Source organism: Drosophila santomea, chromosome 3R, assembly GCF_016746245.2.
Source record: "Drosophila santomea strain STO CAGO 1482 chromosome 3R, Prin_Dsan_1.1, whole genome shotgun sequence".
Classification (NCBI taxonomy): domain Eukaryota; kingdom Metazoa; phylum Arthropoda; class Insecta; order Diptera; family Drosophilidae; genus Drosophila; species Drosophila santomea.
In genome coordinates this window covers 26,825,820-26,849,874 of record NC_053019.2, presented here as the reverse complement: position 1 = coordinate 26,849,874, position 24,055 = coordinate 26,825,820, and the positions used below count along the sequence as shown (strand labels likewise).

General features: G+C 46.7%; 9 protein-coding genes across 17 annotated transcripts; 5 read left to right on the top strand and 4 right to left on the bottom strand.

The window, feature by feature from the left end:
* The first annotated feature begins 345 nt into the window (after window positions 1–345).
* Window positions 346–1,292, top strand: LOC120453598 (60S ribosomal protein L32). The gene is made up of 3 exons (XM_039638363.1): window positions 346–404; window positions 761–860; window positions 923–1,292. The coding sequence occupies exons 2-3, from the start codon at window positions 768–770 to the stop codon at window positions 1,232–1,234; spliced, it is 405 nt and encodes a 134-aa protein (XP_039494297.1). The 5' UTR covers window positions 346–404; window positions 761–767; the 3' UTR covers window positions 1,235–1,292.
* A 366-nt stretch (window positions 1,293–1,658) lies between these two features.
* Window positions 1,659–3,216, bottom strand: LOC120453591 (serendipity locus protein delta). The gene has a single exon (XM_039638353.2). It carries the CDS (start codon window positions 3,056–3,058, stop codon window positions 1,760–1,762), a length of 1,299 nt encoding a protein of 432 aa, XP_039494287.1. The 5' UTR covers window positions 3,059–3,216; the 3' UTR covers window positions 1,659–1,759.
* A 284-nt stretch (window positions 3,217–3,500) lies between these two features.
* On the bottom strand, window positions 3,501–5,450 carry LOC120453589 (serendipity locus protein alpha). Its single transcript, XM_039638351.2, has one exon. It carries the CDS (start codon window positions 5,305–5,307, stop codon window positions 3,715–3,717), a length of 1,593 nt encoding a protein of 530 aa, XP_039494285.1. The 5' UTR covers window positions 5,308–5,450; the 3' UTR covers window positions 3,501–3,714.
* Window positions 5,451–5,532: 82 nt separating this feature from the next.
* LOC120453592 (serendipity locus protein beta) lies at window positions 5,533–6,878 on the bottom strand. Its single transcript, XM_039638354.2, has 2 exons — window positions 6,682–6,878; window positions 5,533–6,628 (listed from the first exon to the last, which is right to left on the bottom strand). The coding sequence occupies exons 1-2, from the start codon at window positions 6,752–6,754 to the stop codon at window positions 5,631–5,633; spliced, it is 1,071 nt and encodes a 356-aa protein (XP_039494288.1). The 5' UTR covers window positions 6,755–6,878; the 3' UTR covers window positions 5,533–5,630.
* Window positions 6,879–6,989: 111 nt separating this feature from the next.
* LOC120453597 (sex-regulated protein janus-A) lies at window positions 6,990–8,000 on the top strand. 3 transcript variants are annotated; one of them, XM_039638362.2, is made up of 4 exons: window positions 6,990–7,117; window positions 7,188–7,349; window positions 7,408–7,532; window positions 7,628–8,000. In XM_039638362.2, exons 2-4 carry the CDS (start codon window positions 7,208–7,210, stop codon window positions 7,718–7,720), a joined length of 360 nt encoding a protein of 119 aa, XP_039494296.1. In that variant the 5' UTR covers window positions 6,990–7,117; window positions 7,188–7,207; the 3' UTR covers window positions 7,721–8,000. The 3 variants fall into 3 exon arrangements, with proteins under 3 accessions (XP_039494296.1, XP_039494295.1, XP_039494294.1); XM_039638361.2 differs by having other exon boundaries at window positions 6,990–7,121; XM_039638360.2 differs by lacking the exon at window positions 6,990–7,117 and having other exon boundaries at window positions 7,129–7,349.
* Window positions 7,865–8,615, top strand: LOC120453596 (sex-regulated protein janus-B). Its single transcript, XM_039638359.2, has 4 exons — window positions 7,865–8,000; window positions 8,067–8,222; window positions 8,280–8,404; window positions 8,464–8,615. The coding sequence occupies exons 1-4, from the start codon at window positions 7,949–7,951 to the stop codon at window positions 8,551–8,553; spliced, it is 423 nt and encodes a 140-aa protein (XP_039494293.1). The 5' UTR covers window positions 7,865–7,948; the 3' UTR covers window positions 8,554–8,615.
* Window positions 8,616–8,860: 245 nt separating this feature from the next.
* Window positions 8,861–9,607, top strand: LOC120454413 (sex-regulated protein janus-B). The gene is made up of 3 exons (XM_039639682.1): window positions 8,861–9,167; window positions 9,220–9,344; window positions 9,400–9,607. Exons 1-3 carry the CDS (start codon window positions 8,957–8,959, stop codon window positions 9,511–9,513), a joined length of 450 nt encoding a protein of 149 aa, XP_039495616.1. The 5' UTR covers window positions 8,861–8,956; the 3' UTR covers window positions 9,514–9,607.
* Window positions 9,608–9,683: 76 nt separating this feature from the next.
* Window positions 9,684–11,394, top strand: LOC120454412 (zinc finger protein 771). The gene has a single exon (XM_039639681.2). The coding sequence runs from the start codon at window positions 9,820–9,822 to the stop codon at window positions 11,179–11,181; it is 1,362 nt and encodes a 453-aa protein (XP_039495615.1). The 5' UTR covers window positions 9,684–9,819; the 3' UTR covers window positions 11,182–11,394.
* Window positions 11,395–11,750: 356 nt separating this feature from the next.
* On the bottom strand, window positions 11,751–24,018 carry LOC120454409 (axin). 7 transcript variants are annotated; one of them, XM_039639671.2, is made up of 13 exons: window positions 23,049–24,017; window positions 22,246–22,441; window positions 21,508–21,581; window positions 15,621–15,905; window positions 15,320–15,552; window positions 14,551–15,243; window positions 13,816–13,953; window positions 13,599–13,695; window positions 13,410–13,541; window positions 13,086–13,347; window positions 12,884–13,028; window positions 12,501–12,824; window positions 11,751–12,432 (listed from the first exon to the last, which is right to left on the bottom strand). In XM_039639671.2, the coding sequence occupies exons 4-13, from the start codon at window positions 15,714–15,716 to the stop codon at window positions 12,306–12,308; spliced, it is 2,247 nt and encodes a 748-aa protein (XP_039495605.1). In that variant the 5' UTR covers window positions 15,717–15,905; window positions 21,508–21,581; window positions 22,246–22,441; window positions 23,049–24,017; the 3' UTR covers window positions 11,751–12,305. The 7 variants fall into 7 exon arrangements, with proteins under 7 accessions (XP_039495605.1, XP_039495607.1, XP_039495606.1 ...); XM_039639673.2 differs by having other exon boundaries at window positions 12,501–12,806; window positions 23,049–24,016; XM_039639672.2 differs by having other exon boundaries at window positions 13,086–13,344; window positions 23,049–24,014.
* Between the last annotated feature and the right edge of the window lie 37 nt (window positions 24,019–24,055).

Below are 24,055 nucleotides of genomic sequence, written 5' to 3'. Positions count from 1 at the left end.
GACCACTTCTGTCAGCTTTTTACCTTTCCATTGCCTTCTTTTTGTTGTTGTTTCACAGATGACGGTGATGTGAAACGGCTATTCAACAGCTGTTGCAAACAGTGTAATGCACAGTGGGACAAGAGGCAAAGCATGTTAATACAAATAACGAGCTCTATCAAGCTAAAAATCATTCTATCCTTTGTTCCACATACAGTCGCAGTTGTTCCTATCGCCAGATTTATAAATGATTATACTTGCAAAACTTTGATAGCGCGCAAAAATTTAAATTCCACAACCGATGTTTCGCAACACATTGCTTAGCATCGCCACGAACAAAAATATCGGTGTGAACATCGACGCTCGACGTATCGATGTTTTTTCACACCACTAACTTTTTCTTTTCGCTTCTGGTTTCCGGCAAGGTATGTGCGTGATTTTAGGCCCACGTGTATTTCTATAACTTTTTAGCCGTAATTCTCGGTTTTGGCGGTTTTAAGTTGAACTGAGTTGGTCCGTGCGCCGTTCGCAAGTGTGCGTTTCGTATTTCGACCGAATTCGGACTGATTCCTGTGAGAGTTCGCCAAATGACTTCTGTTTGTGTTGGAAATTCGTGGGGCAACATACCGGAAACTCAATGGATACTGGCTAATAAGCCACCCCAGCCTTGTTGATTTACGCATTTGTGGGGCACCTTGTGCATTATTAGTTTGATAAGTGATAAGCCCCGTGGGCCAGTTGATGCCCAGTGCACTAATAGCTGCTTTTGTTGTGCTTTCAGCTTCAAGATGACCATCCGCCCAGCATACAGGCCCAAGATCGTGAAGAAGCGCACCAAGCACTTCATCCGCCACCAGTCGGACCGATATGCTAAGCTGTCGGTAAGTTCTAACGAAGATTGTTTGTTAGGAAAGCCTCGTTTCATCAACTTGTTTCCTTGCAGCACAAATGGCGCAAGCCCAAGGGTATTGACAACAGAGTGCGTCGCCGCTTCAAGGGACAGTATCTGATGCCCAACATCGGTTACGGATCGAACAAGCGCACCCGCCACATGCTGCCCACCGGATTCAAGAAGTTCCTGGTGCACAACGTGCGTGAGCTGGAGGTCCTGCTCATGCAGAACCGCGTCTACTGCGGCGAGATCGCCCACGGCGTCTCCTCCAAGAAGCGCAAGGAGATCGTCGAGCGCGCCAAGCAGCTGTCTGTCCGCCTCACCAACCCCAACGGTCGCCTGCGTTCTCAAGAGAACGAGTAAGCTTAAGATTCTTGAGAGTTCTTGTAACGTGGTCGGAATACACATTTGTAAACGTTAATATACCGGACTTTTAGTTAAAAGGATGTGCGAATGCCGCGTGCAGTTGTCTTTCTGAGATTGGGATAGCATCATCGATGTAGCACCGCCGTATAAATATCATCTGCATATGAATTAGTTGATCCAGAGATTATGGCCTTTCTTATAGGAACTGTCTTGAAATTATAGAAGAATATAGATTCCTTACGTGCCAAGACTAGCCAGCATCACTTCATTTTGAACATTTTTTGTTATAGATCGTTCGTTTGCCCTTAGTATTGAAAAAGAAAGTTGAATTAAAATCATAGTTATATATTTTCATGATTATGTTACAGAACGCGGTACAATTATTTTGAAAAACGCTTCAGTCTGAATCAAACGCCATAAATCGAATACCAGTAAATTATATTTTGTAGGTTTTTACAATCAAGTACAAAGAGAAGGAAATATTCTAGGGAAATACAATTACTTATTGTAGGCAATGGTAGTTTATTTCAAGACTACGTCGCGATCAAATTGCAAGTGGTGCTCGAGCTCCTTCTTGTTCTCGAAGTTCGTGTTGCAGATGAGGCAGAAGCCGCTGTTCTCATCGTTGTCGGACATGATGACGGTGACGGCCGCCTCCGATTCGTCGACGTCCACATGCAGCTCCTCCACCACCTGCTGCTCGTCGGCGGGCGCCTCCTCCCGCACCCCATAGACCACGTCACCCTCGTGGGTCTTCATGTGCATCTTGAGGGTGTAGCGCTCGGTGAAGGACTTGGGACAGACGGTGCAGTAGTGTCTTGGCCGGTTCTCCTTGTGGATGAGCGTGTGATGGTTGAAGGTCTTGCGCGACTTGAACGACACATTGCAGATGCTGCAAATGATGGGATTCTCCTCGGCCTCGTGGCGCAGCCGGTGGTTGTAGAGCAGGTTGTCCTGGGAGAACCTCAGGCCACACTTCTCGCACTGGTACTTCTTCTTGTCCCAGTGCATGCGCATGTGGCGCAGGGTGTTCACTGGGCGCGAGAAGCTTTTGGGGCAGTAGCGACACTGCTTTTCCGTCTTGCCCTCGTGCAGATTCATGTGCAGCTCCAAGTACTCCTCATCGCGCCGGATTACGCCGCAGATGGGGCAGATGTGGTTGGGCTGCTTGGAGTGCTCCTCGCTGGTGTGCTTTTGCAGTTGATACCAGGAGTTGTAGACCTTGCCGCAGGTGGTGCACTCCTGCTTGACGCGCTTCTTTGTGGGTCTGTCCTCGCCGTCGTCGGACTTGCCATACTGGGCCTCGGAGTCGCCCACCTCCACGTCTTCGCAGATAAACTCGTCGTCGTCGTCGTCGTCGTCCTCCTCCTCATCTTCGAACTCTCTCTTTATTTCGGAGTCGGACTCCTCCTGATCCTTGACCAGTTCCACGAACAGGGCTTCCGCCTCGGCGTCAGCATCTGTATCGGCATCGCTTTGGGGTATCTCCACCTCCTCCACGAGTATGTCCTCGCCGGACTCCGGCACCTCGAACTCGGACTTTAGAGCGCCCTTCAGCTGGTTAGTCAGCCTCTTCTGGGTGGTCATTAGGTTCACCATGATCGTGTCGTAGTCGGAGAGCTCCTGGAAGCAGCGCGGGCACAGCCGGGCGCCTGGCTTCAGGTCCAGCGGCGTCTGGATGCAGTTGGCCAGGTGGGTGAGCACCAGAGACACTGTTTTCTGCGACGACGGCACCTTGGCCGACAGCTTCTCGTAACGCATAGAGCTGGAGGAGCCCGTGTCGCTTAGCTCGACGGCGCCGCAGAAGAAGCAGGTGTCCATTGCGCCGACGGTTGTCCTAATGCCGATTCCGGGTATAGCGGCTTTTGTTTACAACCTTTTAAATTGTGTATGGAATTTAATAGAGTTGGCAAAATGATGAATATCGGAAGCTATACTAAAACGAGTGAAATGCAACCATGGCATCATGCCCACCAGGGCTGGCGAACGATGCCGAATGACGCTAGGGCCGGAACGGTGGGAATGGAACAGGGTGTACAAATGTAAAATATGTGAGCTGAATATTTAAAAATTATTTTTGCTAACTATTGCAAGCGGATATTTAATTGTTTGAAACTGTTTTGAAATGTCAAATGAAATAAAGAAAGGTTTTCCATTTTATAATTACGTTTTTGTACTGGTTTTTATTACTCAATTCTAGGAGTAGAATTTCATTTATTAATTTGATACGCAATTTTTATGAGTTGTTTATAACGGTATGTTTTTATTGTATTTTATATAAATTATGAGAATGGCTTCAAATTAATGAAGTAATTACATAAATGTAGAGAACACAATTGGCTTAGTTAGCTACTTAGAATTGTTGTAAAGGATATGTGCAATCTTAATTAAACACTTCAAGCTAATGAAGCATTAACAAATTGTTACTTATATTTCCTATAGACGCGCCCGTGTATTTAGAATATGGCTTGCCCCGCTCAATCTAATCTAAGAATTTCGGTGATTTGGAAACTAATAAGATCGCTTTCATTGTGACCGGATTCAGCAAGTGAGTCCTGTGGCCCGAAAACTGAGCAATTTCCGGTTTGTTTTACGAAGGATCGGTGTCTTTTGCCAATGGATCGACTGTTCCGCACAAGAGTTCGGGTTGCATTGGAGGGAACCTGAGCTGCGGAGGCACCTAAGGATTCGGGTTCCAGGTTATCCTTGCTTATCAAATCCCTCAGCTTGGCCAGAACGGAGTACAGGATCTTAAGCCTTTTCACGATGCGCTTTGGGTCCACAGGGATGTCCAGGTTAACCACTGCCTGGCACTCCCGCAGAATTAAAATTAGATCCTTGTGCACCCGCTTGCCATCTTCACTGAGTCCCGAATAATTAACGGGCAGCCGAAAGTGCTCCACCAGAACACCGCCCCTCTGGACAATTAGTTTCAGATGGTTTCTGTCCTGAACATGGATCCTCTCGCCCAGCATGTCCAGGTAGTTGTTGATCAGGGAGCAGCTATCGATGATTTCGTGGATGACGTTCCGAAAGATCAGCAGCTCCTGGTTGAAATGTTCCTGCAAGACTTCCGCGTGGTGCGAGGATGAGATGGACTCTGGCAACTGGAGAGCTGGCACAATGCAGGCATCCAGGGACTCCAATGAAGCCAGACAGCTCCTGACAATCGTCTTCGTCTTGATGTCCTGCGAGAAGGCTATGGCCAGCACCCCAATCTGCTGAATGCGATCCATATTGGTGTCGAATGCGGAGATTAGTTCCTGAGCTCCCACAGGATCCCTTTGCAGTGCCTCCTTCAGCTTCTCCACCGATGTGTTTTCCAGATCTATCAGACTGACGAAAAGCAAGTGCAGCAGTGCCTCATTTAGGAAGGATTCCAGCGCATAGAGGGCACGCTCAAGCGAGAGGGCCTCCAACTTCCGATGACCACTGTTGGGCTCACCCGCCTCCTCGTGGAAAGTGGCACATTCGGTGAGTAAGGTCTCGCACAGAGCAGTCAAAGCCTTCTTGTCCGACTTGATGGCCACATTGGCAAAGGCCAGGGCGTGGCGAACGATGTGATTGACTATGCTGGCCAGCTGGTAGGTGTCCTCCGTGAAGCTCTCCTCCAGAATGTGCAGCGAGTGGTTGCTCTGCTGGGCCAGCTTCTCCATGTAATCATCCAAGTGGTCCAGTGCCAGGTCCATCAGCTCAACGAAGGAGTGATCCTCTAGGTTCTTGACTGGGGCTACGTTGCTTTCCAGTTGCGTCAAGGAGACGAGCAGTCGCCGCAAGCACCAGTCCAAGCGATCGAGGAAGTGCTGCCTGGTCATCTGCGGTGCCTCCATGCTGATGGTCCTCTCCAGGTGGGTGATGCAGGTTACCACCTGGGTGAGGCACAGGAAGATGGTCTCCACATCCAGGTTGGCGCCACTGGGTGCCACCTCCGGCAGCCTGGCTTTCAGATCGCTGGCAAAGTCCAGGAAAGTGGCGCAGAACTCGTTCAGCCAGCCAATGTTGCCGGTGCTGCTGTAGCCCTCGGCGATCAGCTCGCTGCAAGTGTTTAACTGAACCAATAACGACTCCATGTTTCTCTATGAGATGTGCTCCGGATGACAGAAATGTTCGACTGAGTTGTGGCAGACGGCTGGACACCTTTATATATGCCGAGCTCACAGGTAGAAAGGACCTCTGCAGGGGATTTAAAAAACATCTGCCTATTTTATGGCCACAGCCGGGGAAAATTCGCGAAATTCGCTGAATCCGCGATTTTACCTGCTAGATCTCCTGGAAAACGGGCACAGAACTGGGACTTTCCGTCAATGATTGTTTAGATTTAATTTTATGATACATACGCGCGCTTATGCACCCATCAGCTGGGCTACTTAGATTAATCTAGCAAAGGACTACCCTAAAAAAACGTGGCGGTGGCTTCCTTGGCCTCCGCCGACTCCGGCTTCTCGACCGGCTGGTGGACTCGCTTGTGCACCTTCAGGGTGTACTTGTCCACGAACGACTTCTCGCAGTCGGGGCAGGGGTAGCGCGGCCGGTCCGTCTGGTGGGTGCGCAAGTGGTGCTTGTAGGTGCGCTTGGTCTTGAACTGCTGGTGGCACACCTCGCAGATCAGGGCGTTCTCCTCGGCGTCGTGCCGCATCAGATGGTTGTACATCAGCCAGGAGAGCGAGAAGCGTTCGCCACACTTATCGCACTGGTACTTCTTCTTGTCCCAGTGCACCTCCATGTGGCGCAGGACGTTCCGCTTGTGGGAGAACTTTTTGTCGCAGTAGCGGCATTCCAGTTCCGTTTTGCCCTCGTGCAAGTTCATGTGCAGATCGAGGACCTCGTCGTCCTTGACTTTCAGGCCACACACGGTGCAGGTTGCGTGCTCGCTCTTCTGGCAGGTGTCCGCCTTGATGTGCCGCTCGAGAACCTCCTGGCTGGAGAACATCTCGCCGCATATATGGCAGGGTATCTCGGTGGTCTCGGTGAAGAACTCCTCCTCCGACGACGGCATACTGTCGTCCGGTTCGCTGAACTGGAACTCCTCGTCCAGCATCTCCTCCTTCATGAACTCTTCGCACTCATCCCCCTCCCCCGGCTGCTTCTCGGGCTCCTTGAGGGCGGTGGCCTGGATGATCTTGAAGGCCGGCACTTGGACGCGAGCTCTTTTCGCCGCCTGCTGCTTGGTCTCCGGCTTGTCCTCCACTTGCCTGCAGCCGAGGAGTGCGTCCGCAATTTGGCGCTGCACTTGGCTGAGATTCCTCACCAGCCGGTCGTAGTTGAAGAGGTACTCCAGGCAGTCCCGGCAGGCGGTGGAGTTGGGCAGGAGGTCCAGCCGCTGGTTTATGATCTTCTCGAAGTACTTCAGTATATCCTTGATCGGCTTAAAGGTTCCAGGCACTATGCAGCCTGTGAAAAAGTCGGCTATTAGGAATTCGGAGTACGGCGGGAGCAGGCTTTACCTTCTATCAGCTGGAACACGCCCACGGACTTTTCCTTGCCGCAAACGAAGCAAAACGGACGCGTGGAGCTCATCTCGTCGCCTTGGAATCCAATCGAAAAATTCGGCTTAAACAATTTAATTTGTGTATATTTTGTTGTGAACGCCAGAGCTGTGCCGATAGTGGCGATGTTATCGATGGTGGGCTGTGGTATAATCGATATATTTTTGGTCACTGATAGCAACGTTTTGTTTTTGAGCTTATTAAATATAATTGAAATATACAAATATCTAAATGTACACAAAAAGTTTAACCGAATGTTGAAAAGAATTTTTCTCTGTTAACAGAAGAACTTAATATTGTTCTTTCAATAGTTTCGATAGATAGGGTCAACGAAAACAAAAGTATCTGGTCACATTGTTGGACTAAGGCAGCAGCATTTTTGGAAACTTTGCCGGTTGGTAAGAAGTTAAATACTATTTTTAAACAGTTTTCCACTATGAATCGTCTCCCATTGCTTTCCAAAGGCCTACGACTGATTCACAAAATGTCCGAGGAAGCACTTGCCGGTGTGCCATTGGTGCACATTAGCCCAGAGGGCGTCTTCAAATACGTCTTGATCAATGTCATCGATGGAGGAGATGCCTCAAAGGCAGTGGTCCGCGGTTTTGACGACTGCACATGGCATGGTACGTTGTATTAACCTTATCCATAACGCACCCATTTTACCTGGTAACTGTCCCACAGCTGACATCTTCGACCGCGAGGAGGAGGTCTTCAAAAAACTGGGCCTGCGTGCCGAGTGTCCTGGTGGCGGTCGCATCGAACACAATCCCGAAAAGAAGTACCTGAAGGTCTACGGATACTCGCAGGTTGGTCTATTCTGAAGGTGTACTTCCTTTAGCAATAGGGTCGCTAGGGAGCGGATGTATGGCAAAGCATTGCTTATCAATTCATTCCTTTTTAGGGCTTTGGAAAAGCTGATCACGCGCAAACGAAGCGCATCCTGGCCACCAAATACCCGGATTACACGATCGAAACGTCCGACGAGGGATATTAGCTGCAATCAACGACCAAAGACTCCACATAAATACACTGAAATAAATTCAGCATTGGCTACGATCCTATGTGCCATGAATTTTTCGGAAATGGCATTTAAAATGGAAAAATTATTTTGAAAAGCAGTTAGTCTGTAGCTTTGCAACTGCTCACACTAAACCTTTTCGGATCAAAATTTTTCAGGTTGTTGGCAAATTTGGGTTCTTTTCTTTTCCTTTGGTTAAATAAAATGAAAATGTTCAAGTCCTTGAGTCAACTTCCCCGTATTGTTTCTCCGTTTCGTAAGGCTTAAGAAAGTTAATATATCTATCATGTGTAAAGCAGACGTTTTTTGTTCTTGCTCACAGAAAAATGTTATTCCACCGATCTGATCAGTTTGGTAGGCATTCCCCGGGTCAAGATAACCAAGGGTCAGAATCGTTATTTGTTAGTGAATATTCATACGCATGGCTTCACGAAATACGGAAGAGTTATTGTCCGAGGCGCCGATGTCGACAATCACTGTGAGTTCCCACTGCAGGAAGCTTATCCTTGATCAGCCTAACATATCCTTTTTTCAGTGACAGTTTTTGATTCCATTTTGGAGGAGCTGGAGCCACAGGGCATCTGTGCGAAAATCCTCGGTGGTGGAAGGATTCTCAACGAGGCGGACAGCAAGAAAATTAAGATTTATGGCACCTCCAGGGTAAGTAGAAAGTCCTTGGTTCCCGGAGCACCGGTTAATGGTTCCTAATGGGTCCTCAGACATTCGGCAGTGCTGATCACACAAGGACGAGGAATATACTTCACTCGTGGACCACATATAAGGACTTCAAGATAACCGTTAAGAATTAAAGTTGCACACATTTCGAAAATGTAAATTTAGTATTAATTAAAATAAAACGAATATAAAAGTAGCGCTCTTTTTGCTTATTATTAGGGGGTTCCTCGGACAGGGGAAAATGGTTGTTGCTTTCTTTCTGGCGAGATAGAATAATAATAAATCTAAAAGTTCAGTTCGTAATATAAATTTTTCGAAATGCCGTTCATGTAAATATATCTTTTCCAGAATATGAAAGCTCAGTACTTTTTGAACGATCACATGTGCCATGATTTTTGTGTCAGTTTCGAATTTGGCATACGACCTGAAGGCTTCTGATGAAATCAGTCTAGCTGGAGCCTTGCTACCGTTCGGACCAGATTCTTTTCGGAATATTTCATCTAAATTCCAGTGCCTTTTTCTTAAAATTTTTCCAAAATGAAAACGCTGAACCTTTTGGCACCTGTTTCGCAATTAGTTAAGCCCATTCGAAGGCAGAGCGCCTCGCGTGTCAATGCCCTTCTGATAAATGTTCCTAGAGTTCAGCTTTCTAGTGGCAAGAACAAGTACCTTTTGATGGTGATTCACATGCACGGCCTAACTAGGTTCGGCAGGACTATTGTTCGAGGATCCACCTCCAAGGACCACGGTTAGTTCGGCCAATCAGTTTAGCGCATGTGTTTTAATTGTTCTGCCTTCAGAGGAGATTTTCGAGCAAATTCAGAAGGAGATGGACAAAATTGGCATATGCACCAAGTGCCTGGGTGGAGGGTTCATCAGCAACAAGGAGGAGAAGAAAGTAATGAAAATTTACGGGTGCTGCAAGGTAAGTGTTTGGAATCATCTACCATCAATCTGATGGCTAAGGAGACTATCCTCAGACTTTTGGAGAGGCGCCGCACGGCAGGACGAAGGACATCCTGCTGTCTTGGACGAAATTCCAGCATTACAATATCATCTTGCCCAAAAAGAATTTGAACGCGTATCAAGAGTGACACAGTGAAGGCGTTTTAAGCTTGTTTAATTTTTCAATGCCCTGTTGGCAATATATTATATAAAAAAACAAAGTAAATACATGGCTAAATATCATTCATTCGTTTTTTCACTGAGTACGATAGGAATTTTATGATTAAATTAGTCAGAACTTTTTGGCGCGTGCCAAAATTTAAATTTAAAATTTGAACCGTTAAGTGAACTAGATCAGTATTCCAAATACCGATAACCGACAGCGGCACAATCGGAGCACTCGTCCCACTGGACGGTCACACTGGCTGGAAATTGTAAATAAATTTCAATCAAATATGAATTGCTGCATTTGTCAGTTCTCGGTGCGCGTGCCGAAGGACATTCACACCGAGACCGTCGGACATCCGCCGGTGCTGATCAGCGACCTGGTACTGCAATGCACCAGAGGCACGGACTACGTCCTCACCGAGGAATCGTCGACGATCTGCAAGAAGTGCTGCGAGAAGCTTGCCAGATACCACAAGTCCATACAAATAGCGCGCAAGCTGCGCCAGGAGATCCTGGAGCTGATCCACAGTCCCTACATATCCAAGGACCACAAGCAGTCGTCCTATAAGGAAGAGGATCTCGACCGGGAAACCACAATAAGCAAGTTCGATGGGAACATTGAGGAGGCACAGCATCAGTACGAGGAGGATCAGGAGCAGGAGCTGGAGGGTGTGGGCACCACTGTCACGCTGGTCGGCTCCGCCGGCATCGTGGAGGAAGTGGCCGATGAGGAGCACACCTTCATTATCAAACAATCAGAGGAGGAGGACGAGTATCAATCCGTAGACTTAGAGCTAGATATCGACAACGAGATTATCATTAACGAGGAGGAGGCCCACGAGGTAGAGGAGGTAGCCCACAAGATGGAGGAGGAGGAGGATCTATTGCCACATGCCAAGCAAGGGGCCCAGGAAGAAGACTTCTTTAAGGAAGATACCATGAGCGACTTTGACGAGCATCTGGACGGCACAATAGAGTACATAATATCCGATGGCGACGACCAGGAGCAGGACAACGACAGCTCCGGCGAATACACGGTCAACATACAGTGCCCCAGCTGCCCGGAGAAGTTCAGCAGCCGGCGCGCGTACAATGCCCACACAAAACGCGAGCACTTTCCGGGCTACGTCTGTGATCAGTGCGGCAAGACGCTGCAATCGTACTCCGGGTTCATAGGGCACCTGCAGAACCACGAGCCCGTAAAGCAGTTCGCCTGCCCCGTGTGCCCGGAACGCTTTAGCCGCAAGTTCCGACTGAAGCACCACATGGCCTGGCACACCGGCGAAACGCCATACCAATGCGAAGTCTGCTCCAAGCGATTCGTCCACAAGGTGGCCCTGTACAAGCACAAGATGATCCACGACAACGAGACCAAGCGGCTGGAGTGCCAGGTGTGCGGCTTCAAGACCCGGACCAAGGCTCACTTGGAGCGGCACATGCGATCCCACACGGGTGACAAGCCCTTCGCCTGTCCGGTGTGCAACAAGCGCTTCTCCCAGATGTACAACATGAAGGCCCATCTGCGGGAGCACGAGAGTCCAGGAACCAATCGCCATCGCCGCTTCCACTGCCCCAAGTGCACGCATACGTTCATCAACGAGCAGAACTATGTGGCCCACGTTCAGAGAGACGACTGCACGGCAGTTTAGCCCACTATTGAATAGATATATAATAGATAATTATATATTGTGTAAGGCCCAATCCCGACCATCATCGTGATCACCAACCACCCAACCAACCGAATGCAATCGAAATCATTTGGCTCATTACGTTCTATCCATGTACTTTTTTATTAAATCTATATGCATTTTGCTCACAAATAAAATATGTTTGATATAATAAATTTATCCGTTACTTGCATATTTCTGCGGTTATTTCAGTTTTCTTAAAAAAATATGTATAGTAAGTGTATGCGTTAACTTATTTAAATAAATCAATCGTTCGACCTCGTCCGTTTCGGCCAAGGGCCTCCAATATACCCACATGTATCCCACTATTGGTCGCTGCTGGACTGATCGAGCCCCGAAATGAAATGTGCCTAATGGTAGATCGGTAGATGCAATTGACGCAATTACAATACATTGTATAAATACATAAATGTTAAGTGTGTATGCTGTGTTATAGATATACAAAAATAAAACAGATTATCTTTTGATTTTTGTCGAGTTGAATAGAACTTTGTTAATATCATCATATCATCATCATCATAAAATGCACATTACAAAAATATTAACAAAATTTATTGCAGGCAGTCCGTAGTTAGTAAAAGGTAACAAACAAATCCCAATCGAGGTAAACCCATAAATCTTCTCAATAATATTGATTTTGTGCAGTTCCTAATAATCTCAGCCCCTGGCTGCGGGACTGAAACGCTTTTCGGACACTGAACGTACGGCCGCCAAGGTGTCAACATAAAAGAGGATCTTTCTCTTCTACCAATAGCTCCGATTAGCTCTCGTTATGGATTTACAAACGTAGATCAAACCACCTTTTTTTTTGGGTGGCCGGTGAATAGATCAGTTTTTGTTGTACAGAAAAATACATTGCCCCCGCAGAGAGTAGTTTGTGATGCTTACAAAAGCCGGTCGCCCGTACAGATATAGCTTTTGATTTGTCGGAAATAGCTTCTCCAGTTGCTAGCTCTAAGATGCGTACACTTGGTGCGTTCGTTATCGTATTCGTACTTAGCCGTACTTTGGTGCATCAGTGCATCAGTGCACCAAGCCACACTCACGATTTGCCTTAATACAAAATCTACGCTACTTGCTTAATATTAATCGGATGGCTTGACAAGACCCATCGCTTTGTCTCCGAATAGCGGCAGTATGTCGGAGTCGTTAACAATCTCTTCCTGAATCACTGGACTGTCCGGGTCCTCGCAGTGCGTCTTGAAGAAGAACCTATGCGGTCACAAAGTTTTACAAAGTTAGCATTGAGATCTTTGAGTGGCACAGTAGATACTACCTACCTAAAGTGACCTCTTCGGGGCAGATAGTCCTTAAACTGACGCAGGGTTGGCTGAGTACCGGGTATTTTTATCCTGTACGGCACTGGCTCCTCGCAGAACGAGAACACCACGATCGTCTCCGGCGGCTTGGCCGGCAGAGGCGGTGGCTGGTGTGGCAGGCTGATGCTGCCGCCACTGCTGCTGCTGCTGAAGGAGGCCAGTGGCTGTTGCGACAGGTGCTGCTGCATCGGCGGTTGGGCGTATCGACGAGAGCGCCGCGGCTCGTCTTCCAGTCTTCGTTTCGCCTCCTCCAGTTTCGAGGCCGTGCTAGAGCCAGATCGAGAACTTTAGCAGAGTTAGGATGAGAGTTAGTGGGGGTTAGTACTACAGCCACATTGACCTACCTCGCATCTTTGTACTTGGTAACAGTGTCGGCCGAGAACATGCTAATGCCACTGTCTGTGTTCATGGAAGGCCATTTGTTTGTCAACTTCCTCGAGCAGGAACTGTGATCCGGCATGGACTTTGAGTGCTTCATTGAGTGTCCGCCTGTGGTTAGACAAAAGTTTAGAAAATCATCGTCTTCATGGATTGGGTTATCCCTACTTAGACTCATGGCGCCATCGCTGACCATTCCGGAATCGTGGGTGGCTGTACGTCGGCGCGACGGGATGGGTGGGCAGGGCGACATCGTTCCCGGCGAGCGGTGCGGCGTTTGGTCCTTCCACACCCGCGACACATGCTGGTCCAGAATGTCTTGGTCGTTGTCCTCGTCCAGTGCAAACTTCTCTCGTATCGCCTCGGCGAAGGCTCGATCGCTGGCACTGGATCTTTCGTTGGTAAGCAGAGCGGCTCCGGGATTTCTCTGCTTGTAAATGTGTTGCATAGTAAGTTAAAGTTTGTTTTGGACGCATCTCATCACAAACTCACCTCGCGGGCTCTTTCTTCCAGGTCGCGCTTTCGCTTCACTTCCTCCAACTTGGGTATCAGCAAGGACACCAGCTCCTCTTCCTTCAGTGGTCTGTGCTCGTTCGAATGTAGTCGTTGTGTGCGAGGTATCACCTGTGAACAGAAGAAATGGATGGAGATCAGTCAGTCGATAATGGTTTGCCCATTTACCTGAAAGGTGTTGGTTTCCTTGTTCGCCATCGCGCTCTGGCGGATCGCCTTGCTCTCCGTGGAGCTGTGTCTGCGTTGGATGTACGGCCGACCGTCCCTGAAACGAGGATTGATTAGTCAGTCAAGCTGTGTGGTTTGGACTTCTGGTTCCGCGTGTCTAGTATCCATCTCGTTTGGATCTCTGGGGCAGACGGCTTCCACTGGCGCTGCTACTCACATGGAACAGCTGGAGATGGACATGGTGTCGGAGTCGGTGCGTCCGCCGGAGCTAACGCTGGCCCTCTCCGAATCCACCCGCGAATTCGGCACATAGGAGGTGTTGGTAGTGCTTGGATTGTACACGTAACCGTGGGCACTACTCGCATGCAGATCGGACCAGGAACATAAAGTTTCCATGCAATGGCGCCCAATTGTGTGTGATCGTGTGTATGTGAGTGGGGGATTCGTCAAGATCCACAAACAAAAATGGTCAAACAAATAAGGAAAACGCAGTGTATATTCATCGAGTCAGTAGTGTAGAGGTAAGCATATGTACAATGCATATGCGGGTGGTGTTTTGAGGTCCAATGAGTGTTGGTGGGCATATATATTTGGAATATTTGGAATATTCGGAATATTTGGAGTATGTAGTATATAGAATGCGGGGTGGTTCGTGTTTTTGGCGTGCGTGTTTTTGTGAGCGTTCATGTACATGTGTAAAAAGTAAAAGAAACAAATATATAACAAATTAGGAGTTAATCACGGAAAATCATCGTTAACAATAAAAAACTTAAGACAAACATAAGAGTATGGTGGATCTCGTCTAGTGTTCAAATTGGGGTGGTTTCTATATTCTAGTTGAGAGTTCTTCTCTATGCGACTATTGATTTCGTTATATACTATCTTATATACATACTACTCTAGCTTTTGTTATGAACGAACAGATAGAGTGGGCAACAGAGTGCTGACTTACCCAGGAGGTCGGATTTCCAGTCTTCTTTTCTGAGTGGCTATTAGTAGGTCCCGCGTCAGGCGAATCGGGTAGTCGGGCGCCCGCGGACCTGCGCCCACGGATCCGGAGCCGAGGGAACCGCCGCCCTCCTGCATCTGCACCTTCTCGAAGTCGTCGCAGAGCGACAGCACCGAGTCCTCGTGCAGCGTGGGCAGCGTGGAGCTGCGTGGCAGTGTGTCGGTGGCGCTGATGGAGCCGCTGGAGCTGGCCGAGGTCGAGGGACCGTACACACTGCCGCTGGCACTGCACGTGCCAGCTGGCGGCCCGCTCACGCTGCTCACCGGCAGATTGATGAAGGCACCGGGCGGCACCAGCGGCTGGAGCTGCTGCTGCTTGCCGGACGCCGTGGTCGGTGGTAGGGCGCAGGCACCGACGAGGCTGCTGCCACCGCTGCCACTGCTGCCGCCACTTCCCGAGCCCGTGGCGCCGCTGCTGCTGCAGCGCTCCTGCTGGGCGGACATCTGCTGGATGTACAGGATGTACATCTCGGAGCAGAGAAACGTGGGGTAGATGTTGTCGCGGATGGTGACCTCCACATGGCGCTGCATGGGATCGAATATGTGTGGGCTGAGCGGGATCTCGGGATTCGTCTTGATGGCCTTGATCTGGGCGCGCAGTTCATCGGAGATGGACAGCTGACTCTTGCGCAGGAATCTTTTGCAAGTGGGGAGTTGGCAAGGTAAGTTATCCACCATTCAGCAATCAGCATTCTTCTAAGCATGGCACTCACCTGTAGATGGCTCCGATTATCTGCTTGATCTTCTCCGGATCCGTCTGCTGCTTGAGGCCCTCGCAGGCGAAATAGAAGTTGAGGTGGTCGTTGTAGGCGGGCGCCTCCTCCTCGACGTACTTCTTGAAGAGCTCGACCCCATCGCGGTCCTCCAGCAGGTGGTTCAGCGTCCGGGCCCAGTTCAGGTAGGATGGCGACGAATTCTTCGAGGTATCTGCTACCCCTTCGGTCATCTGAGAAAGGGTATTGATCGATTATAGAGGACTTTCTTTTACAATGACTGATTCAGTGATGTGAGCACCTTTTTAACACGGCTCTCTTCTCCGGGTACTGGTGGTCGTGGGCCACTACACTCATTATCATCATGTTTCCGGAGTCCCGATGGATGGCCACTCATGCCACTCTAAATTGGCTTACCAGGACGAGCGATCGCTGCTAAATATTTACCTAATGTTACGCTTAAGTTACCAGTTACGATTAACGAACGTGTTTTCTCGGTTTCAAATCACAAACGCCCGTATTTTACAAATAGCTGGGACATGGAAGATGCGCTCGTTTGCGAATTTGGAAGGCAATTAGACAAGGCCTGCAACAAAAGGATAACAAGGATTTAAGTTTAAGTTCTTTCTAATAAGGGTTACATTACAATAATAAATCGTAGATGAGTGGATGCATAACTGACTACTCTAGTGGCCCACTTTTCCATCCCAGAATCGCAGTTTGCAATTTGCGGTGCAGGCATCGAAATCGAAACCGCACTCGTAATTGGAGCCGTAATGGGCATGGGAAATCCTCAAGGATGCGGATGCGAAGCCAGTTTGAATGACCACTTGGCGGCGGCGGCGGCTTCTTCGCCTTTCGTCACAAAGGAGGATGCACGCAAGTGGGCAAAGTGAGGAGCGGAATCGAATGGCGGCCATTTTGAGGGCGCTTTTGATTGGTTGACGATATCGACCAATGCAGCAGTCGGGCGCATGGCCCGAGAACGGAGAACGGAAAGGCAAAAGGACAATAATCCATTATGTACAAAATTTGAACACGAAATACGCACACACACTCACACACACACTCGCACACACTCACTTGCTCACTCGAGCACACACCCCAATAAAGGCATGCTAAAATCGGGGATGGTGGCAAGGACTCCGCTCCTTTAAAGTCCCCGGATTCCTCGAGCTGTCTGACGCGTTCGAGAGCAGGCCGAAACTAGAAAGTAAGCACCGCGTCGCGCTTTTGGTAAATCAAAAATATTCCCTTTTCTTCGTTGCGCCCCTTCATTTCCTCCCCTTTGCAATAAAGACTGGCGCAGAGCTGTTAGTTCAGCTCTTTTCTGGTTGAAAATCACTCTAAAGAATATGGGGAAACTTTTAAAACTTTAAAAACAGATTACTTAGCAACAGATCCTGAGGCAAATCGTCGATTATAACTGCAGTTTTGATTGGCAAGGTTAAGTAAGCACATCTAATGACATCTTAGGATAGACTACATTAACATAAAACTCAATGGTTTGGAATTTTTCAAGTGCATTCAATCATAATGTATACATGGCTTAATGACAAATATAAAGAAATTACTAATGGACGTATCTCCATAGTTAAAGACGCAGCTGTTCCAATCTCTAACTTCAGATTAAGAACATAAGGTATAGTTATAATATTAAAGAGAGCTATATTTCAACCAAGAAACTGGCAATATTCATTCATCGAGTACTTGGACATTCTTGGCCAAACCTTATAGACAGTACTTGTGTTTAGTTATAGGACTTCTAACTCTTTAACTAGCTAACTCTTAGCTTTTGTTACTAAAAACGGTCATCACTGGTTAAGTTGGCCGCCAACAACAGAACAGCGACAAACACAACAACAAGATGGCATAAAGGACATGAGCAGAGCCTGGCGAGAAGTGGAGAGCAGAAGGGTTTGGGTTTGGGTTCAGCTTTGGGTTAGGCTGTGGGCCTGGGCAGCACTTCCCTGCCAGCCAGCCATGACTTACAGACACACATACACTGGCGGCGAGCTGATGAAAGGGGATGAAAGCTGCTCTTGTTTGTTTTCGTTGTTTTGAGCAGGGCCAGGACAACTGGGGAACCGAACAGCTAACAGCCAACAGCCAGCAGCCAACATCCATCCACAAAGCGATAGCGCCGGCGGAGAGCCAAGGAAATTCATCAAAACGCCATTTGCATAGCACTCCATTACGGCGAAAAGAACAAAGAAAGGCACAATTAAAACGCTCGGCACCGCAAAGGAATCCGCCGGCGAGGGACTAGCAACTAGGGAGGCATCCTTGCGATGGCGGTGCTTTCTAGGAGAAGGACAGCCTCCGGCTTCGTCCACTTGAGGCCCGCATCTCCCCCGTGGCCAAGGCATCAGCGGCACAAAGACAGCGCCAAACAGCAGGGGAAATCGGCACCTCTTTGGTGCATCATCTTGCATTTCGCCATCCTGGCATCCTTTTGCATCCTTTGCATCCTCAGGACTAACAAGTGCCATCGCCGACATCAAAGATTCGGCTCGACCTTAATGGCGTAATTGCTACTGAAAGCCCCGTAGCTGCATTTTAAAACTTGGGTCACAAAGAAAGTTAGTTGCCGGCGCATTTTAAGGCCACCACGAATGGCGAAATGGTAAAGTGGTGAGATGGGGCTGGGAACATTCATCCAGAAGAGGGAATTACCTTTGACTGATGCGAGTGGTTACCTAAGCGGTTTCACAATCACTCAAGGAATGCTTTTGCTACCTCTTGAAACTAGAGAACTTACATAAAAGCCTTGTATGCTCTTTCTACTTACTAAACGCACTTTATAAACTGTATTTCATTTAAAACTTATAAAAACGTAGATCAAGGACTATAATATCAGTTACTAGTTGATAAATTTTAGAAGGATTAGTGTATATAATCTCTATTGCTCTTTTGTTTATAAACCCAACCAAAGTTTAGTTTTATTGAAACAGAAACAGAAAGTGATTTCTTGACTTTATTCAAACATAATTATTCCGAACTTTTCCTCTTAACTGTTATAGAAAACTAAAAGTCGACAATAGGCTCTAGACTTTAACTCTAAACTATTTATTCAAATGAAATAGGGAAGTTTAGAAGCAGAACGACATTGTTCAAACCCTATTATCAACATTATTTTCCCATCTAATTGAACGTATTTTGAACAAACCAGAAAAAGAAAAGGATAATAAAAGTGAAATAGTAACATGAAGCAATTAATTTCAATTCAATTTGCATAATAATGATTTGATCCAGTTGCCAGCAAAACTATTATCCTTCCAAATATGCCGCCGGTGAATGGAAACTTATCCAAAGTCCATGCAATCCTAATGAGAAGCGGGTAAACTGTTTACAGAAGGACATAAGGACATGGAGCGCCCGATAAACGAATGGATTACAAATTGAAGGCACTCGGAGTTAAAGTTCAACCCCCGGCAGCAACTAGTTTGATTCATTGTTGTGCGAATGCAGTTGAACGGAAATTATGAAATAATTAAATAAATCCTTATTGATTTTGCTGCCAAGCGAATGCTGAGAAACAACAATGAAATATGAGCAGACAGACCCTCTCGAGGGCAGATGATGATGATTTTTCTATCCCTATTAGATTGCGTACGCCTCGCCGGATAATTCCCATTCTTTTCAAGTTATGAGTTCCGATGATTGGCAGGCAGGTAAGTCTAGCGTGAGATGAGGGCTTCCCATTGCCACATGCCGGAGGCCACTGGCTCTGCCCAGGGTTTCCCTGAGAACGGTTGCCCAGGTGCCAGCAGCTCTCGAAGGATTTGGCTTAGTTTCAAGCCAAAGGAATCCAAAGAATCCCAACCACAGGTATGCTACAGCACGACACTTAAATCACCTTTGATGCATTCACAATGCCGCGACAGGTTGCTCACTTCGGAGCTGCGCGACTTTTCGGATTACTATCGCCACTAATTGTTGTGACAAATCTGGCCACGAGCCACGGAGCACGAGGATACGGTGACAATGCCTTGACGCGCGGAAAGTCAAACTGAACGAGTGCCAGCGTCCCGAGTTGCGATTATGAATCTCAATCTGAATCTGAATCAGAATCTTCCAGCGTTGACAGCGATGTCAGATTTCACCCTGCCAGCCACGTATGTGCGCCCATGCCGAGCAGCCAGAGTACATAGACCATTTCGGGGTTGCCTTTCCTGGCCAGCCCTCCCTGCCACTGCCACTGCCTCTGACTCATCCTCGGCTTCACTCCCACCAGCATCCTCATCCTCATCCTTATCCTCTGGCGCACCCACAACCTCGCCCATTCACAATTGTTGCATGCGGACATCGAGGATGGCGCTCACGTCGTTTATGTACGGAAATCGAACTTAATCGACGAGCACATCGCAGTGGGTGCCACACAGGGAAAAATCTAGTACTTTACACCTAGTACACCTATTCGTGATTCAGAAAGTCAGTGTCAGTCATTCAACAACTTTGATGCTTCACCGAAAAGAGAAATAATGAAGCCTATTTATTCCCTAACTAAGTATCCTAAAAGGAACTTCAATTAAATCTATCCTGGGAAACAAATTATAAACTCGTACACTCATGTCACTTCACCATTATCAATCAACAACTTGAAGCTCTATTCATTATTTGACTTGGATATAGTTTTGAGTTCTATAAAACTGATTCTATCTATATCAAAACTCTTAAAACTGAGGAATGGAAAAGGTTTGTTTTTGGTAAACTAGTTACAAATGTTATCCAAGTTATCCAAGGTCTACTTTCGTTTACCTTTAAAAGGCTATATACTTTGTGTTTTAAAAGATACCTTACCACTTAACCATACTTTATATACGAATAATGGAACATTCTACCACTTAAACTTATTCTTCTTGTGCTGATTTAAAAATCCTGCTCTGATTTGAAACACATTATACACATCGGGTGTTGCAGAGCCAATAGAACCATTTCGGGGATATTTTCTCTTAGTGGAGCACCACTGCCCCTCGAAGATCCCGACCAGCTGTTGATGGACTGGCCCGCGGAGGAGCAGGAGTGCGAGTGGCGGCGCTGGGACGACCTCCAACATAATGGTGCTTCATGTACATTGTACAACAACACACAAAGGATGTTCTTTTCAGAGTGTCCGTGGTTGCGGCGGAGCAAGCGAGACGGCACCAGGCGAATAGGAGTCATTGTGTGCAACCAATATGCGCAGGTCCAGATTGAGTCCTCAGACCCCAGACCCCAGACCCCACTCCCATTCCCTGCTCCCTCCTGCCTGCTGCCTAAGCCCAGACCCAAGTTGTGGCCCACTGGCATAGGAAGCAACAGACGCCCGTTCGCATTGTACATAAACAGAGCAGCGGAGTTGTTGGGTTTGCTTTGTAGTTCTCAATCCCCTGAAAAGGCCAAGGGGATGGGCAAGGGTTGAGCCAGAAGACCCACCTCCGGCGTTCAATTCAGATTCCGATTCCTCCCCTAAACGCAAATGTGGAAATTATTTTCGAATGAGTTGGAAAACAATGCGAAGGGAGGGGCGACCGGCGGCAGCCTCATTTGTTTCTAATGAGGTTAAGACCGCCATTGCTGAACCAAGCGAGTCCGACAAACGGCGTCTGATGGCGGTCTAGACCACTCCCTGCTCCCTGCTCCTCTCTCCTGGCAAACTGGCAAACTGGGGGAAACACGGCGGCTGCGAGTATTGCCGAAGGTCAATAGTGGCACTTTGTTCGCGGCAAAAGTTGCCAGCAAAGCCGGAAAAGTTCAGCGCGGAAGCGCCCACTTTTCAGGTGCAACGCCCATTGCAAGGACACCGAAGGATGCACTTGGGCGCGGTCAACTGTTGCTCCTCTTCGGCACAAGAAAGAAACTTGCTGCAGGACTCAGGACCTCAGTCAGAGTGGAGCAGCCCAATAAACCATAAGGAAATCATATAGTAATGAAATCATGGTATATTATAATCAAGTAAGTAATAAAAGTGAAGAAACAGTTTCGGCATAATTACAATTAAGCAATTTACAAGAGACTGACTCGTGATTAAGACTTCTTCAGGATATTATGCTCATTATGTTTCGAAAAATGGGAAAGTACTTAAGTATATCCATGTTAATCAGTTATTCATACTTGTTTTCATTTCTGAGATTCTCGCATGCAATCGTAGTTACCTTAAAGTTTAACGCAATTGATATAATAATAAATATAAGCTGAATACTCACATATGTAATTTGCATAAAAAATTCAACATGAAATCAAGGGAAGATATTGGTGTTCCGAATGGTTCCAGTAGTTCCTGAAAAAAAAGTTGAAAGATTGGAAAAAATTAGAACAATAAAATTCATTTTGGACTAAACTAAGGCTTTCTTTTAGTTAAATAAGACTGAAGTTGTAACATTACTAACTTTACTAAAAATTCTCGATTAGGTTCGGCTAGTAAAAGATCAAGTTACCCATTAGCTTATAGAGTTTTAGTTTTTACAGTATGAGAGATCCTGGCTACTCTTTATATTACTTGGAAAGAATTTGATGACTTTGCCATGGGAAAAGGAAATAAATTGGAAACCGAAATAGGATCAGACTCATAAATCTGATAACTATAAAAAGGTGTTTAAAGTTATCTAACAATAGAAATTAGATAAATATTAATCAAACTACTTTTGGAGGTATGAAAGTTATAAATAGTGCATTAAAATACAATTTTGTAAGGTATGCAATTTTAAAAATCTATCCTTTGAAATTTAAATAAGTTCACATTCAAGAACTGAAATCAAATTATTTTTTGAGACACAGTGTAATTCAAATCAATCAGAAGCAACCACCCAAGTGCCTTCCATTTCCAATAACCCTTACATATTGGGTTTGTGGGGGAGAGAAATATTTCTCGCACGGGTGCATCCAATTTACGCCTAAATAAATATAAAGAATGCGCAGAATGTAAAGGGTGATGAAACACTAACCGATTAAACTCAAGTGAGAAATGGCCGGCGCTTAAGACCATATCAATTCAAAGCGCTGCAAGTCCTTTAAGATGGCTGTATCTTTTGATGTCCGGTTTGTAGAAATGTTTAACTCCGCGCTTCACTTAATTACTCTTATTCGCATAAATTCCTATTCACGTAACTTATATTACAGTTGATGCAGTACATTCAGTACCTGAAAAAAGAAAAAGGATATGTTAACAACAATAGGTAAAATTGTACAAAATAATATGGATAAGGATATAGAATGACAGTACAACAAGCTTGTGTTAACAAAAACGTTTTCTGCCTTATAATGCATTCAAATGTTGTGCTATTTGTTGAATTTTTAAAGATATATACAGTTTGTAAGGAAACTCTATTGAAACATGCACTTCTGTAAATGCGTTTATCAAATGAAATATGCTGCTACCTAATTGATTATGCCATATTATCATATCATATCATATACTGAAGTATATTTTATAAAAATAAAAATATTACTGCAAAATATTGCTTACACTTGATACAAAGAACATACAAAATCCTGCTGAAACTGGCATATTACTTAGATGTACATGAATTCTCTTATTCTAATGATTTCCCTATCTACACCTAGGTCATTAATCATTCTCGTGCAATTTTAAGGATGTATAATCTATGCCTTTCCTAAAGTATACTACCAGTCCGCAAGGTGATAGTTTTATGCAAATATGCCATGCAAATCCGATAATCCACAAACTACGTAAGAAAGTAAAGCCATTAGTTATGGGTTAAGCAAGGGATTCCAGAGCAGTACTCACCCTTAGATTCGTGTATCCTCGGCTTCACTCAATTGGGATGGCAGACGACTGATCCTGGCGCAGTTCTGGCGGCCCTGGCTCCAATCTTCAATGGCGGTGACGATGGCGATGGCGATGACGAGGTGGGTTTGGACGGGTGTAATTTGATTGTAGCTTTAACGGCTGGACGCTTCGATTTCAATTGCAACTTAGCTTTCGATTTCAATTTCAATTTCAATTTCAATTTACGTTTCGATATCGACGAGGATGCTTTCATTTTGATTAGTGTGCTCAACGAGAGGGATTCGTGACTAACAACTAATGGAAGGACGATTTGTGGAGTTTAACAAACAAGCAAACGTAAACAAGAGAGTGTGGTTAACAAGGCGCAGGCACGATGACCGGACTAAATGCTAACTAAACTAGGCTGCAGATCCTCTCCTCTCCTCGCGCGCGGATCCTCTCCTCAAGTGGGCTGGTCCGCGAACATATCCTATCCCGATATCTGAGCTGCCCGCCGTAAACGATGGCTATGTATCTCTTAGCTTCCTGCTTCGCCAGAAGCAGTCATCCTCGTCCGCTGGCAACTGTGGTCTCTCCGCGGGGAGAAATTCGTTCTGGACCGCCGCCCACTAGAGCATTTCGGCGTCTCCGGGCTCCGGCACTGTGTGAATTCCGTTCGTGGTGGCCTCTCCACTCAGTTCTGCACCATTTGGGCACTTTTCCGTCTGCTGCTTCTTTATTTTGTGTATTTTGTTGCTGTTGCCTCCGCTGGTTGTGGTTGCTGCTGCTGCTGCTGCTTCTGCTGCTGCCGTGCGCTTTTCATGGACGTATCGTTGCGTGCCGTTGTTCGTCGGGTCTCCAGAACGCGGACACTCTTTCCGGGCTCCGTGGCGCCGCTTATTTAGTGGTAAATAATAGATTTATTGAATGGCAAAACAAAATGTAGTTCGACACAAATGTTAGACGGCGAGACGAACGATTACATGCTAGAGTTGCGTGGTTCGAAATCGAACTGGTTCGATAAC

Excerpts from the sequence above, each read along its gene's own strand:
- LOC120453597 (XM_039638360.2), top strand. The coding sequence starts at position 7,160 with ATGAATCGTCTCCCATTGCTTTCCAAAGGCCTACGACTGATTCACAAA. Across the intron at positions 7,350-7,407 it reads TGACGACTGCACATGGCATG|CTGACATCTTCGACCGCGAG; the intron begins GTACGTTGTATT and ends ACTGTCCCACAG. Across the intron at positions 7,533-7,627 it reads AGGTCTACGGATACTCGCAG|GGCTTTGGAAAAGCTGATCA; the intron begins GTTGGTCTATTC and ends ATTCCTTTTTAG.
- LOC120453589 (XM_039638351.2), bottom strand. The coding sequence starts at position 5,307 with ATGGAGTCGTTATTGGTTCAGTTAAACACTTGCAGCGAGCTGATCGCC.
- LOC120453596 (XM_039638359.2), top strand. The coding sequence starts at position 7,949 with ATGAAAATGTTCAAGTCCTTGAGTCAACTTCCCCGTATTGTTTCTCCG. Across the intron at positions 8,001-8,066 it reads CCGTATTGTTTCTCCGTTTC|AAAAATGTTATTCCACCGAT; the intron begins GTAAGGCTTAAG and ends TCTTGCTCACAG. Across the intron at positions 8,405-8,463 it reads AGATTTATGGCACCTCCAGG|ACATTCGGCAGTGCTGATCA; the intron begins GTAAGTAGAAAG and ends ATGGGTCCTCAG.
- LOC120453591 (XM_039638353.2), bottom strand. The coding sequence starts at position 3,058 with ATGGACACCTGCTTCTTCTGCGGCGCCGTCGAGCTAAGCGACACGGGC.
- LOC120453592 (XM_039638354.2), bottom strand. The coding sequence starts at position 6,754 with ATGAGCTCCACGCGTCCGTTTTGCTTCGTTTGCGGCAAGGAAAAGTCC. Across the intron at positions 6,629-6,681 it reads CGTGTTCCAGCTGATAGAAG|GCTGCATAGTGCCTGGAACC; the intron begins GTAAAGCCTGCT and ends ACTTTTTCACAG.
- LOC120454412 (XM_039639681.2), top strand. The coding sequence starts at position 9,820 with ATGAATTGCTGCATTTGTCAGTTCTCGGTGCGCGTGCCGAAGGACATT.
- LOC120454413 (XM_039639682.1), top strand. The coding sequence starts at position 8,957 with ATGAAAACGCTGAACCTTTTGGCACCTGTTTCGCAATTAGTTAAGCCC. Across the intron at positions 9,168-9,219 it reads ATCCACCTCCAAGGACCACG|AGGAGATTTTCGAGCAAATT; the intron begins GTTAGTTCGGCC and ends TTCTGCCTTCAG. Across the intron at positions 9,345-9,399 it reads AAATTTACGGGTGCTGCAAG|ACTTTTGGAGAGGCGCCGCA; the intron begins GTAAGTGTTTGG and ends GACTATCCTCAG.
- LOC120453598 (XM_039638363.1), top strand. The coding sequence starts at position 768 with ATGACCATCCGCCCAGCATACAGGCCCAAGATCGTGAAGAAGCGCACC. Across the intron at positions 861-922 it reads ACCGATATGCTAAGCTGTCG|CACAAATGGCGCAAGCCCAA; the intron begins GTAAGTTCTAAC and ends GTTTCCTTGCAG.
- LOC120454409 (XM_039639671.2), bottom strand. The coding sequence starts at position 15,716 with ATGAGTGGCCATCCATCGGGACTCCGGAAACATGATGATAATGAGTGT. Across the intron at positions 15,553-15,620 it reads AAGAGAGCCGTGTTAAAAAG|ATGACCGAAGGGGTAGCAGA; the intron begins GTGCTCACATCA and ends ACCCTTTCTCAG. Across the intron at positions 15,244-15,319 it reads ATAATCGGAGCCATCTACAG|ATTCCTGCGCAAGAGTCAGC; the intron begins GTGAGTGCCATG and ends CACTTGCAAAAG.